Genomic DNA, 13,357 nt, shown 5'->3' on the forward strand with positions numbered 1-13,357 from the left:
GGCACCTCCCTGTTACTGTATCTATTGTTCTCTCATTTTAGAAACACTAGTGGAATGTATAGAGCTCTAGACATGATGTAATGGGAAACCATTTTAATTGTGGTCACAATACATTGGTGCCTCACCTTTTGTGTGACCCATCTTACAAGTGTTTTGAAATTTTGCACAGCTTCAGTTCTGGGCAAAGCTGTTTACTGCCAATCTTGGTTGAAGTTGACTACCGAAAAAATAACAAAAAGATGGATGGATGGATATATTCAACTAAGAATTTCTCTCCAAAAAGTCTGATGGCCTAATGCTAACACAATATCCAAAATATCACACATTGGCTTAAAAATACATGATCTGTACCTGTAAACCTTTAAAAAAAATATTTGAACGCACGCAGTTGGAACATGTGGACGGAGCATATAAGAATATTCACAGGTAGAATTTTCTCAGTGAAAAAAAATTGCAGCCTAGTTGCAAAAATATTGTCCTTTTTATCATCAACTGTACATATGTATTTGGCTAATGACTGCTAAGTTATCTCACAATTCTGAGTTCACGGGTTGACATCTGTAACTGTGCGGTACTGTGTGGTTTTTCTCTTAGCTCCAGTTCCCTACTAAATTACCAACACATGGATGGTATGTTTAAAAAATGAACATTAGAAATTCACTGTGCCTCTTATCCTAAATCGACTGGGCTTCAGCACTGGTGAGGAAAATGGACGGATGGATGTGTTTTACTGCCCTCTAGCGGCGCATTTGTGCAAATCAGGGTGCAGAGTGTTCTTTTTACTTTATAGTTACCGGTATTTTCCCATATATTGTTATCAATTACAATAGAATGCTATTTTCCTTATTTGATTTTTTTTTCGTACTTGGGCTAATTAATGGCATTGCGATTGACTTCAGTGGAGGTAGATTAAGATTACGAGCATGTTCAAGAACAAAATGGGCACACTTTCGGCACGAATTTAGTATGTGATACCGCACCATACTGATTTGCGGCCACGATAAGGTTGGCGAAAACGTGTTGGCAATTCACTATTTTGTGTGCCATTTACAGCTTGAACGTGCTGGTAATCAAATGGAGCGCACCTTATTTGCCAGAATCTACAAAGGGGAAGGTGCATTAACGCTACTCTAGAATAGAAGAAGTGAATAAAGACCTCTTAGTATTATTGCTATTTTTTAGAATCCCGAATGAGTTTGTGTACTATTTCTAGTTAGTTTGGCAAGTTTGGAAAAAAAATAATTGTTTTTGTTAGCGCCATGATGTCACGTGACCAGAGCAGGAAGTGTATAACAGTTTCGCAAACGATGACACGGAATGGAACTACGGTACGTTTAAATACATTTTATATATTTGTTAGTTAACTGTATGTAGCGTATATTAGTATTTAAGCCATTTGATCTGGTTTCTAACTCAAAGTCCACATCACGCCACGAGCGAAGGCTGTTACGTCAAACGCGGAAGTAGAGTTGGGTTTGACAGCGAGCAGGTGGCATTGAAGTGTTGTTGTTTCTCTTCCCCCAAAGTTTTTGTTCCAACACTCATTATAATGCCGCGTTGATCTACTGTTCAACACGCTACTTTATCTAAGTGGGTGTGGAGAAGTCATCGCTTTCATAACTGACTTTTTTTTTTTGAGTGAGTTTAGTGACATTCGAGTGGTCCACAGAAGCTCCAATATAAAGCCGGCATGCAGAGTGGCCCAACAGTAAAAACAGTTCCCAACAGTAAAAAAAAAAAAGGCAGCTTATCAGGCAAATGCAGCATTTTGCATGTAGGTAATGCATTTTGTTCATATTAGGTACATTGTTATGTTTAGAGTACCTTAGGTGAGTGTCTTTCATAAAACTGGCATTTAATGATGGCCAAATGGAGCTTCGTGAAGCAAAGAAGCTCTGCAGCCAGTTTATTTGCACAATTCAATGGTTCATGGTGCTCCATTTTGGTCTCAGGCAACATCAAGCGGTCCAGAAGCTCAAGAAAAACCCACTTAAAATGATGAAATGAAACTGAAGTAATCACTTGCCTATCTGTCTCAAACCAACTTTCTTTATAAAACATGTTAAAGCAGCCGTTTATGCAAACAAAATGCTGTACACGTAGTAAAAAGTCTGTCATACAACAACAAAGACAGTAATAGTCCTATAACATTCTCAGGAAACAGAAAGAAAACTTGCTTGGCAGTTCCCCGTCTGTAAGGCGAGCGTACTTGCTTCAAGCTGTTTCTTTTGTCACTCCCAAATGATGTGTGCTATAAAATTGATGCATAATACAAAAGAAGAGGAAACATTTTATGCTGTATTTCAATCTCAAAATGATTACCCAAATCAGATTAACTTACATATCAACTTTTATGTATACTTAAAAAAAAGTATAAAGCCTAGTGTAGTGCCATAATATTGATGCACTGTACAGTATAGACTAGCTTAGTTGCTTTGTCATATCAATATTTCCCTTTTTCTGAAAAGAATGAGGGGTCTTAATAATGCAGCGTGGTGGATGGGTTTCTACACCAGAATTGCTGGCCTTTGCAATTGATCCAACATCACATGCCTCCATAGAAGATAGGAGTCTAGTGAGGCCCTGAATGAGTGCAGTGTCTTTAAATGAAAGCAGGCTAATTTGCTGAATTGATGTGTGAAAATGAACTAATTTGGAAAGAAATGGGTGAATCCGTAAGCACAAGCAACACAGTGTTTATAAGGCACTTACAGAGATGGCTGTCTTATGCGTGCTGTCCCTACGGGAACAACGTAATCCAAATGTGTGCAAGTTCTGCATGAGCAGAACAGTTTGTCAGAATGTCATTATCGTCAAATATTTGCAAAGCACCCCTTTCAACATAACTGTTGAGCCCGAGTTTCAAATAAGTAGCTGTGGAGCTGGCCTTTTGCTATTTGTTTTTATCGGCAATGCCCTGAGTCACACAAGGTCCTGTGTATTGTGTCTACTGAAATGCAAGCTCAAGCTTGCCATCTGCGCTAATAAAATGGGTAAAGTTCTTTGTTGAGAGGTAGTGCATGACCTTGTTGATTAGTTATCTTTCACCTTAATACTAAATCCGCGCAACGCAGAGCTAGCAAGGCTCACACTGTTGCTATTGCATTACGTTTTTTTTTTCCCACACTGCTCGTCTCATCATCCTAGACTATTTTAAATTTCTTCTTTATGAAATCTTTGTTATGAAATATTCCTATAGGGTTATTTGTCATTTTTCCTCCGGGAATTTACGGGATTGGGAGTGGAAGAGTTAATCAATTTTTTTGCCGGTCCTTCATTTGTCTGACATCTGGGCCACTTCCATCATTTTTAGTCTGCCATTATTTTTTCAAGCAAAACCAAATTGTAATAGTCAGTCCAATGATGGACTGGCACAATTTCATAAATTACCCACATCATTGTCTGCAGCGTTTTAAGTGGGGGTAGAAAAATAAGCAATGACACTCCCCTTAGCTGACTGCTGCCAAGTAAATTAAGTGATAGATATTACATAATAAAGTAGATTTTTTTAGTTTACATATTATATACTGCACATAATTTTTACAAAGTACCATATTTGGTCAGTTGACCACCAGTAAGGCCTTTCTTGTTGCATTCTATTTTTTTTTTTTTTTTCGGTGGCAACAACTGAATCGGAACCTACTGTTAGCTAACTGTGTGGAAAAATGCGTTTTTTGTCGAAAATTTTTAGCCGATAGCTTGATTTCAGGGATGTAAGGCTTGGTACTGCTGTCTTTTTCACAAACAATGAACTATTTCCCGTTTAGCAGATGTGTGGATTTTTCAAGGATTTTCCAGGGTTACTGTACTGTTTATACGTGTTTGTCACTTCTTGCTCTTTCCCCATCCGCTGATTTGCTAGCTAACAGCCAATCAGAGTAATCAAATGTCACAACGACTTGACCAAGATTCAACATATTGAATCCACCAACAACGGCATTTGTAGCATCTTGACCCATGCTGTTACTGTAATGTTGTCTTTTCCCATTTTGCCCAATACTAGCCTTCATCTTCTCGGAAATCAGCAGGGTTGCTAAACTTTTTCAGCCTACTATGGACAGCGGTACTATTGTAGAAAGAGCAGCTCAATGCCTCTGAGCAAAGTACAAAGTTCCCACCAGTACAAATCCCATTGGCTGGTGTCCTTGGATCACTACACTCATGACAACGCAACACAGCAATTGGTGGCGCTCCATTTGTCTTTCGCAAATCGCTGCAGAGGATTTCAAGACTTTTATCTATTTATTTATTTTTTACCACAGCGTTTGAATTTGTGGTAGGTTCAATTTCCTATTTTAAAAGCTTCCTTGTTGAATTTGAATTGCCAGTCATCAAATGCATTGTCTGAGAAATCTTTGTCAAACTCCTTCATGTTGTTACTGTAGGCTCAGAGCAACTCACCTTGAATGTGTGTTTTCTGTGAAGTTAATCTTATTTGTATGGTGCTGAATCATATCAACAGTTATCTCAAGGCACTGTGTGAAATAATACAGGGCTACAAACGGGACTAATCCAGAAAAAAAAACTTTAAAATAAAGATGAGACTCTGTAAGCGTAGAATGGTACACCCTGGACTGGTCACCAGGCAATTGCAGAGCACAAAGACAAACATTCACATTCACACCTATTATGTTTTCAGGGAACCAAAATAATAGCCATGCCTTGTGTTTTTAGCTTCTCTGAGAGGTATTGTAATAGTATTTTTTGAAGGCAAGGTACAATTAATGATGGTGTCTTATAAATGAAGGTGTAATAAAGCTTTTTCTGCTAACTTCCAGGGTGTGGACACCTTAACACTGCAGCATGTATGCAAGCGCGCTCCTGCTTTTGCTTGCGCTGTGCGCCAGTGGAGGACATGGTGAAGAGAAACAAAGTCGCGGCCATATTTCTGTGGTGGTAGTCGGAGGCACGGGTGACCTGGCGAAGAAGTACCTCTGGCAGGGCTTCTTCCAACTGTACTCGAAGCAGGTCAGCAGTGGGAACAGTTTCTCCTTCTATGCCGGTGGACAGACGCCGGCGGACAAGGCCACGCCGATATTCTTCGGTATCCTGAAGGCAGTGTCGTGCCCGAAGGATGTTTCTGATGAGCGCTGCGCCATACTCAAGGAGCAGTTCTTGAGGCTGGCGCAGTATCGGCAACTCAAGAGCCTTGATGATTATCGGGATTTGGCTCAGCACATTGAGAAGCAGCTTCAAGAGGAAGGGCTAACTGAGGCCGGGCGACTATTCTACCTCTCCGTGCCGGCGTTTACATATGCAGATATCGCGGATAAAATCAATACCAGCTGCAGACCTTTGGACCGGGCGACATGGCTCCGAGTGGTCCTGGAGAAACCTTTTGGACACGACCTGAGGAGCGCTCAAGTGCTTGCGGCTCAACTTGGGAAGGCTTTGCGCGATGAGGAAATGTACAGAATTGACCACTACTTGGGGAAACAAGTGAGAACAACCACGTAAATCACATTCACAACGATTTTGAGTATGACCGGCTGTTTTTTCTGCTTTTGCTCTACATCAGGTGGTCTCAAAGATCCTTCCTTTCAGAGTAGAAAACAAGAAATTCCTGGATCCCATCTGGAACAAACACTACATTGAGAGAATAGAGATTGTACTGAAAGAGACGCTGGATGTGCAAGGTAATCCACCCTTATACTATTATCAGGGTGTCCAAACTCCATTCTTGAGGGCCAGTATCCTGCATGTTTTCCTGGTTTCTCTCCGTACACACCTGATTCAAACGATCAGGATGGTTATCAGGCTTTTGCTAAGCTCGCAGATCATTTGAATCAGGTGGACCTCGAGGACCGAGTTTCGAATCCCCTGATCCTTTGCCGTACCAAGGTTTGTCCTCGTCTCTGTTTCCTCAAAGGTCGTATTCCCTTTTACGACGAGTATGGTGTGATCAGAGATGTAATCCAGAACCACTTGACGGAGGTCATGGCTCTCCTGACCATGCGGCTCCCTGCTAATCTCAGTGACAGTGAAGAGGTTCTCCAAAACAAGCTGCGGCTTTTTAGTTCTGTGCTGCCCTTGGGCAAGAACCAGGCGGTGGTCGGCCAGTACCAAGCGTACCAAGCCGAGGTTCAGCAAGAGCTCAACAAGACCAAAGACTACGTTAGCATCACTCCAACATTTGCAGGTCAGAATTGCAGACATTTTCATTACAAATGCAGAATTTAATTTTTTTGGTTGACTCTCACAGTTGAACGTTTGTGTTCCAGCTGTGCTCGCACACATGGATGCAGCCCAATACGACGGTGTGCCCATCCTTCTGATCTCGGGGAAGATGATGGACGAACGAGCGGGATACGCACGGGTTCTCTTCAAAAACGACATGTTCTGTCTTCAGCGCAGCTTTCATTGTAAACCCAAAGAAATTATCTTCTACCTTGGCCACAGTAGCCTTCAATACCCAGCCATTCTCGTTTCGAAGACTCTTTTTAAGCCTTCTGTAATGGAGGGCGAGTGGAAGGAGGTGAAGGATCACGGCAATCTCGACATCCTGGGGTCTCCTCTGTCAGACTATTATGTACAAACTCCAAAAGTGCAGCGGGAAGCGTATGCAGAATTAATTTCCCAAATTTTTGCTGGACACAAAAATAGTTTCATCAGTACGGAGAACCTCCTGGCATCTTGGGACCTGTGGACCCCGTTGCTCGAGAGTTTAGCCGGCTCGTTTCCCCGCGTCTACCCGGGCGGAGCCGACAACGGCGACCTGCTGGACGTCCGTATAAAAGGGAAGGAGATCGCCTACAACAGTGATGTGGTTCTTGTTGGACCGGAGCAAGTGGGAGGTGAATCTGCTAGGGGTTTCTTAGTCATGCAAGGCAAGTACCGCGGCGCCGTCATGGTGTCCGCCTGGGCCGAGGAGCTGGTTGAGCGTCTGGCCGCCGACATCCAGGAAGCGGCGGAGGCGGCTGTACACCGGGACGGCGTTTTCCATTTGGCCCTCTCCGGCGGGTCTACGCCCATTGCACTCTTCCACAGGCTGGCCCTGCACCACTTCTCCTTCCCCTGGAGCCACACCCACGTTTGGATGGTGGACGAGCGCTGCGTGCCGTTGACTGACCCGGAGTCCAACTTCCACAACATCCAGTGGCATATTTTGCAGCACGTTCGCATCCCCTATTACAACATCCACCCCATGCCGGTCCAGTTCAAGCAACGTCTGTGCGTGGAAGAGGACGCCACGGCGCTTCTGTATCAGGAAGAAATCGGCAGATTAGTCGACGGCTCCAGGTTCCACTTTGTACTCCTGGGCGTGGGCCACGACGGACACACGGCCTCCCTCTTCCCTGGCGCCAAAGCGGCCAACAGCAACGATGGCTTGGTGGCGCTCACCGAAAGTCCTATCAAGCCCCACCGACGCATGAGCCTCACTTTTAGCGCCATCAACCAAGCCCACCGGGTGGCGCTGCTGGTGATGGGCAAGGGCAAACATGAACTGGTCACCCAGCTGAGCCGCGTCAAGGACGAGTCAAACAAATGGCCTGTCACTGGGGTGAAACCCACCAATGGCACGCTCACCTGGTACATAGACTACGATGCGCTTCTAGGTTAGGGATCAAAATAAACCCTACATGGTAATACAATAAGTTATTGAAGTCAAGTTCTGTGAACCCCTCACTATTCATGAAAGTGTCAGGGACCAAGAACCAAGAATTGCAAGAATTTGGTCATTGTCAAACACCTACGTAAACAATGTAAGAAATACAATTAATAAATGTCTCATAGTGTTTTTCAGGCCTGGTCTGAGTCATGGCAGATAACCACTGCATGCTTGTTTTTTTTTTGTTTTTTTTCCACATTTGGAAGAGGCTTGACCCCGATCTGAAACTATTCAATTTTGTGTATTATTTTCTCTTTCTGCTACAATGACGCATATCCCAATTGTGAAGCTTGAGAGAACAAATCATAATCGAATTGAGCTTGAACTACGCAGTGGAAATGCGGACTCAACCACTTCACTTGAGATTTAAATATGTGTCTGCAACTAGAAAGGGTTTTCATATCTCGGACGATGCATATCATTTTCTACCATCCAGTGCCTTTATTCCATAGTTTACTCACCGTGGTATTATCAGATCTCAGGTAACGAAAGAAAAAGAATTCCAGCTATAGCAATAATAGATTGTAACATATGTACATAAATCCGTATTTTCTGTTCCTTTTCATACTATGCCAAAAGAATGTGTTACTGAGCCCTGTTGTGATTCATTAGCTGGGATATTTCCCCAAAGTGTAAAGTTGTGTCCCATTACATGTGAATTTGTAGTACGACTTCCTCTAGCTGGTTTTCACATTCACGTTTTCAGAGGTACATTTCTGCTTCTTGGTGGTGTTTTTTTTTTTTTTTTTAATAGCTGTCATTCTATATCACCTGCGATTATATTTGGATCAAATATGTTAGATTGTCAACAACTTCCCCTTGACTGGTCTTGACGGGAAACAAATGTCATTGATCCGCAAGACGAACCACCTGCTTTGTATGAAGTAAAGCATTAAAACGTGAGTCAGATTAACTCACTTTCTCTTCTTTCATTCCCATGGTTTTGAATTACCGGCTCGCCGGCGGCATGGAAACAGCATGAATTGTTAATATGAGTAATATCCGATGTCGATGTGAGACAGCTGGACTGGTTTCATTGCTTATTGTTGCTGCCTTTTTTTCAGCCACAGTCCGCCTTTGAGCACCAACGCACCTAAAAAAAAAAAAACATGCATATGTTGCAAAAAAACTAAACCTTAAGCTGAGTGCATTCATATTTATAACAAGCAAATTATATTAAACGTGAGCAACCCCACGCATGACAAGGGAAAAAAAAAAAAACACTATTTGTGTGATTGATAAGAGCAGTCTTGTATCATGTGTGGTGCACTCAAATGACCCCGAACCTTCAATGATATCTTCAAGTAAATTTAACATTTATGGATCTCTCCAAACAGACTTCCATGCAGATATCACTTCCCACCCCCCAAAGCTAAAACATCCTGTAGAGACATCTGATCAGCAGGCCTTTGATGGTTTTGATGCTAAGAGAAGAAAAATGCTAAATCTACACCTGATTCGCTTTTTACCTGTGCTCAGAATGGATGCCACCATGATAAAAACAGACATGCGGTACAGCTCAGGTGTGGTCGTGGCCTGCGTTAGTCCAAAAAGAAATGTCGGAATACTTCGTGGTGGGTTGTCCATGCTGCCCGAGCGAAGCTTCTTACGCATGTTGCCGCAGTGAGCGTCAAGATGGTGCTGCACAGCCCGTGCCCGAAGGACAGCAGTCCAAACGCGTGACAAGATGCCCACAGGCCCTGAGGGACTGGCTCTATGAGTGCCAAGACCACCGAAAAACCTGCAGGGAGGTGAGGTGAGGTGAGGTGAGGCGGGCCCCGCTGGGTTGGGGGTGGCGAGCCCGGCCCATGCTATGGGGGTATGGAGGATCCCAAGGAACGGGCTTAAAAGGTAGCATTTTAGGCTACAAGTTCAAATTTGTTGAAAGTTTCTTTTTATTGTCTTTTAGATCTAGATTTTAATGCATCTTAAGGTATTTTCTCAGCAATGTTTTTATGATTCATCAACCATCCCTGATTTAAACTAGCAGACAAGACTGAACAAGACTTGAGCCGCAACATATCAAAAGATTTTGAAGATACAAGTACAAACAGGAAGTCCAATTGAGGAATATATAGAAAAGCCCACTCTGTGACGGCATTTTTCCCGCAGAAACATTTAGCAGTGAGTACTTTGACTTTATTCTAGTATTATGTGCTTATTGATGGAATTTGAATGTGACATCATTGGCTGTTAATGTTTATATTTTTGGGGACTTTTAAGAGTTTTGCGGCTTACCTGAAGCCACGAGGGACAGGCCGATGGAAGCGGCCAGGCTGTTCAGTAGGGGCTGCTTGCAATATCTTGCCGACTTTGGCCTTATGAATCAAGCAGACCTCTTTTTAATAGTCCACTCTTTTGCATAAGACAATTGAGTTACCTTGTGATGACGTACAGCTGAGGGACCACCACGAGGACCGCGAACAGCGCGTTGACAATTTGGCTGACGAGAGAAACACATTTAAGCACAGGCAGAGAATGATGGTTTTTTTTTTTGTTTTTTTTGTGGCACGTACAACTTGAGCCTCTGATTCCTGGGTATCCATCTGCTACCGCGGTACGCCGCCAGGATCAGCAAGTAGAGAAACATTGCATCAGATGCGAGCTTAACAGCAGCTGCCAATAATGTGAATGGGCGAGGATTGTGTTACGCTCAGCAATGCAATCGTCCCGCCCCCGACGCTAGCTTCACTTACCGTCATGGAATTTATCCGCCGTGAGTAGAGCCACAAAAATGTCTTGATAATTCATCCATTTTGGTTTTCATTTCATTTTGACTACTTGACAGAAAAACCTGTCCTACAGCTTATGTCAACTTACTCCCAGATTTCAATCATGTGTGATGTTACATTACAAAGAATTTACCTTTTTTTTTTTTTTAATGACATGATGCGTGGGTGGAGCATGGAAGCATACGTTGGTGACTGGCCATAAAACAAGAAACTTTGATAACTCCACTCCAAAATGAAGCCACTGAAGCCAATTTCTCCACATTTGAGCAGATTGCGTTACACACAACCTCACAGATAGCTCACGTCTGCTCAGTGGACTTTATTTTCAAGATAGGGCCTCCAGGTTTGCCCAAGGCTGACCCTTAGCCACCTACTGTACTTCTTCACTCCTTCCGCAAGGACAATTCCCAAAACAGGAAGAGCTGTGTTTGCTAATATGTGTGAAAGGTCCCGTTCCACCCCTCTGATGCTATCACCTCTGGCCCATATTGATAAACAATGAAATATAAAGTACCACCCCAGTGCTGTTAAAAAAAAATCAACTCACTTCTGATTGCAGAGGCTCAAGAACGTCTGAGATGGCAGTCAACTACACCGGGACATGGGACATGATCAGCAATGTCAACTTTGAGGAATACATGATTGCGCTCGGTAAGTGTTTGTAACCGCTGCTTATCCTAGTATGTTGCTTGTTATGTTGTTTTTCCCAATATTCCCCCAAAAATCCGAATGATTGCGCTAAATATTGACAATAACGTAAGTAATGGTGTTTCTCAGATTTTTTTTTATCATTAGCTAATGTGTCAAGTAAGGAAACATTTTTGTGTATAAAATAGTTTCCTTTGATTCCATTCTCTCTCCATTCTCTGGTTCCTGTAGGTATAGATTTCGCAACTCGCAAAGTGGCGGCTTTGCTGAAACCCCAGAAAGTGATCAAACAAGACGGCGACCAATTCTCCATCAGGACCCTCACGACCTTCAGGAACTATGAAATTGTGTTTCAAGTTGGGGAAGAGTTCAAAGAGGACAATAAGGGAATGGATAACCGCACGTGCCAGGTACAATGTAGGATGTTGTGTTTCAAAGTTCTGAAAAATCAAGCCATAAAGCCAGTTTCATTTAGGAGCATGATATTTGATAGGCATGGAAGTCATTTTGGTTCCAAGTTGTCATTTTAATGTTATTTAGGTAGATATATCTTATACCATCTTGTACACTCACAAGATGGTATAAGGTAGCGGTTATAACTAGTTGACCAACGTATCAGTCCCGCTGATCACTGCCCCACCCCTTAAGAACATGTCTCAAAGTACTGTGCTGCCACCTACTGGCGGAGAGTATTTATTACGTGATTACGCTGCAACCCACAGTGGCTGGAAAAACACCGATATAGGCAATATCCAGGGTCATTCAAAAATGAAAAAAATGAAGTATTGCCCCATAGCTATTTGAAGTTTATTTTGGTCATTTGGATATGTCCTTCTAAAAGAAAGGCACGATTTAAAAAACGGAATTTGATACATTAGAGAACAAAAAAAATGTTGTTTTCTGGACAGTGTGTGGGCAGAGCATGGCAGCAAAGTTATTATCATTATTTTATTTTTTTTTAATTTGCCAGGACCCAAATGTTTAGTTGGACATATTTCTAAAGAGAAAAGTTATTTTACCATAGCTGGTGACATAAACGTAACGTGCATAGGGAATTCATCTCCAGTTCATGTAACGGAATGGTTAACATTACTTCTGTTATAAGATGTTGCTCATTCCTTTTTTAGAGTGTGGTCAACTGGAATAACGGCAAGCTCGTGTGTGTTCAACGAGGAGAAAAAAGGAACAGAGGCTGGACTCACTGGATTCAAGAAAATGAACTTCATTTGGTATGATTTAAAAAAAAAAGTAACATCCTGTGAATTAGTGGGACACATTCTCATAGAATGAATATCACAACATTTTCGAAATGTACGAGTTTATCCTGATATGATAAAAATGTATGTTCTCTTCGAAATACAAGACTATTTTGGAATAGTTATCATTTTATCTTGAAAAACTTATAATTGTATTCTCACAAAATTACAACTTTAATCTTGAATTCGGATATTTTTTCCAGTATCGAAACAACCTTGAACATGAAAATATATATCTTAAAAATAGATGTTTGCCCTCTACTATAATACAAATATACTGTACATGTATTTATTTGTTTAAAATACTATTATTAGTATGACATATACACACACACACACACACACACACACACACACATATATATATATATATATATATATATATATATATATATATATATATATATATATATATATATAATTACTTAATCATAAGCATACTACTTCAACGTTTCTTTGTATCTAATTTTTTTTTTCTTTTTCACCAAATCTTTTTCAGGAACTGACCTGTGAGGATCAAGTCTGCAAGCAAGTCTACAAAAGGACACGCTGAGTGTTTTATCTCTGGATTGTATCCATCTGAAATAATCTATTAAAAAGATTTTTTAAAATGTTTTCATAGAGTTTTACACTTTATTCGCAAGTAATCTGGAAGAAGAATATATACATAGATAAACGGCCCAATCACAGTACATTAGTTGCCATGCTTGTGCCAGTTTGCCGATTGCTTCAGTGACAGGAAGTGGAAAATCCACATTTGCATTAGCATCTAGCTTTGTTGTGCATCAAATCAATCAGCTTTCTATTTCTTTTTAAATTTACAGCTCAGCAGTTAGCACATAACGCCAATGTAGTTGGTATGACGTCATGATTTTAACATTTTTTGTCATGTGCATCATTACGTGGGTGCCACCCAGTGTCCAAAATGAGACACTGCAGCACCAATTTAATCTAATTTTGATTTTGGGATTTTAATCCCTCTGAATCTTTGTTTGAGTTGCAGTTATTTGTTTATTAATTTTTAGTTCATCGTTAGTGCTCCAAACAAAAATACGTATTCTATGAACAAACAGCAAAATTTCAGTTTTATTTCATGCAATTTAAGGAAAATA

The 13,357-nt window shown here is 41.5% G+C and overlaps 3 protein-coding genes across 6 annotated transcripts; 2 read left to right on the forward strand and 1 right to left on the reverse strand.

The window, feature by feature from the left end:
• Positions 1 to 1,210: 1,210 nt before the first annotated feature.
• Positions 1,211 to 8,522, forward strand: h6pd (hexose-6-phosphate dehydrogenase (glucose 1-dehydrogenase)). 2 transcript variants are annotated; one of them, XM_088424035.1, is made up of 5 exons: positions 1,211 to 1,328; positions 4,779 to 5,439; positions 5,519 to 5,636; positions 5,870 to 6,139; positions 6,222 to 8,522. In XM_088424035.1, the coding sequence occupies exons 2-5, from the start codon at positions 4,804 to 4,806 to the stop codon at positions 7,559 to 7,561; spliced, it is 2,364 nt and encodes a 787-aa protein (XP_088280161.1). In that variant the 5' UTR covers positions 1,211 to 1,328; positions 4,779 to 4,803; the 3' UTR covers positions 7,562 to 8,522. The 2 variants fall into 2 exon arrangements, with proteins under 2 accessions (XP_088280161.1, XP_088280160.1); XM_088424034.1 differs by lacking the exon at positions 1,211 to 1,328 and adding an exon at positions 4,062 to 4,276.
• Positions 1,303 to 12,864, forward strand: rbp7b (retinol binding protein 7b, cellular). Of its 3 annotated transcripts, none has more exons than XM_088424037.1 (5): positions 1,303 to 1,328; positions 10,901 to 10,992; positions 11,221 to 11,399; positions 12,117 to 12,218; positions 12,745 to 12,864. In XM_088424037.1, exons 1-5 carry the CDS (start codon positions 1,318 to 1,320, stop codon positions 12,796 to 12,798), a joined length of 438 nt encoding a protein of 145 aa, XP_088280163.1. In that variant the 5' UTR covers positions 1,303 to 1,317; the 3' UTR covers positions 12,799 to 12,864. The 3 variants fall into 3 exon arrangements, with proteins under 3 accessions (XP_088280163.1, XP_088280165.1, XP_088280164.1); XM_088424039.1 differs by lacking the exon at positions 1,303 to 1,328 and adding an exon at positions 9,313 to 9,370; XM_088424038.1 differs by lacking the exon at positions 1,303 to 1,328 and adding an exon at positions 9,598 to 9,733.
• LOC148419448 (uncharacterized) lies at positions 8,534 to 10,425 on the reverse strand. The gene is made up of 7 exons (XM_088424036.1): positions 10,306 to 10,425; positions 10,126 to 10,225; positions 9,990 to 10,052; positions 9,848 to 9,927; positions 9,220 to 9,350; positions 9,079 to 9,145; positions 8,534 to 8,702 (listed from the first exon to the last, which is right to left on the reverse strand). The coding sequence occupies exons 1-7, from the start codon at positions 10,358 to 10,360 to the stop codon at positions 8,650 to 8,652; spliced, it is 549 nt and encodes a 182-aa protein (XP_088280162.1). The 5' UTR covers positions 10,361 to 10,425; the 3' UTR covers positions 8,534 to 8,649.
• Positions 12,865 to 13,357: the final 493 nt, after the last annotated feature.

The sequence above is a fragment of the Hippichthys cyanospilos genome, chromosome 9 (assembly GCF_059441005.1).
Source record: "Hippichthys cyanospilos isolate Australia breed blue-spotted pipefish chromosome 9, RoL_Hcya_1.0, whole genome shotgun sequence".
In the NCBI taxonomy this organism is placed as follows: domain Eukaryota; kingdom Metazoa; phylum Chordata; class Actinopteri; order Syngnathiformes; family Syngnathidae; genus Hippichthys; species Hippichthys cyanospilos.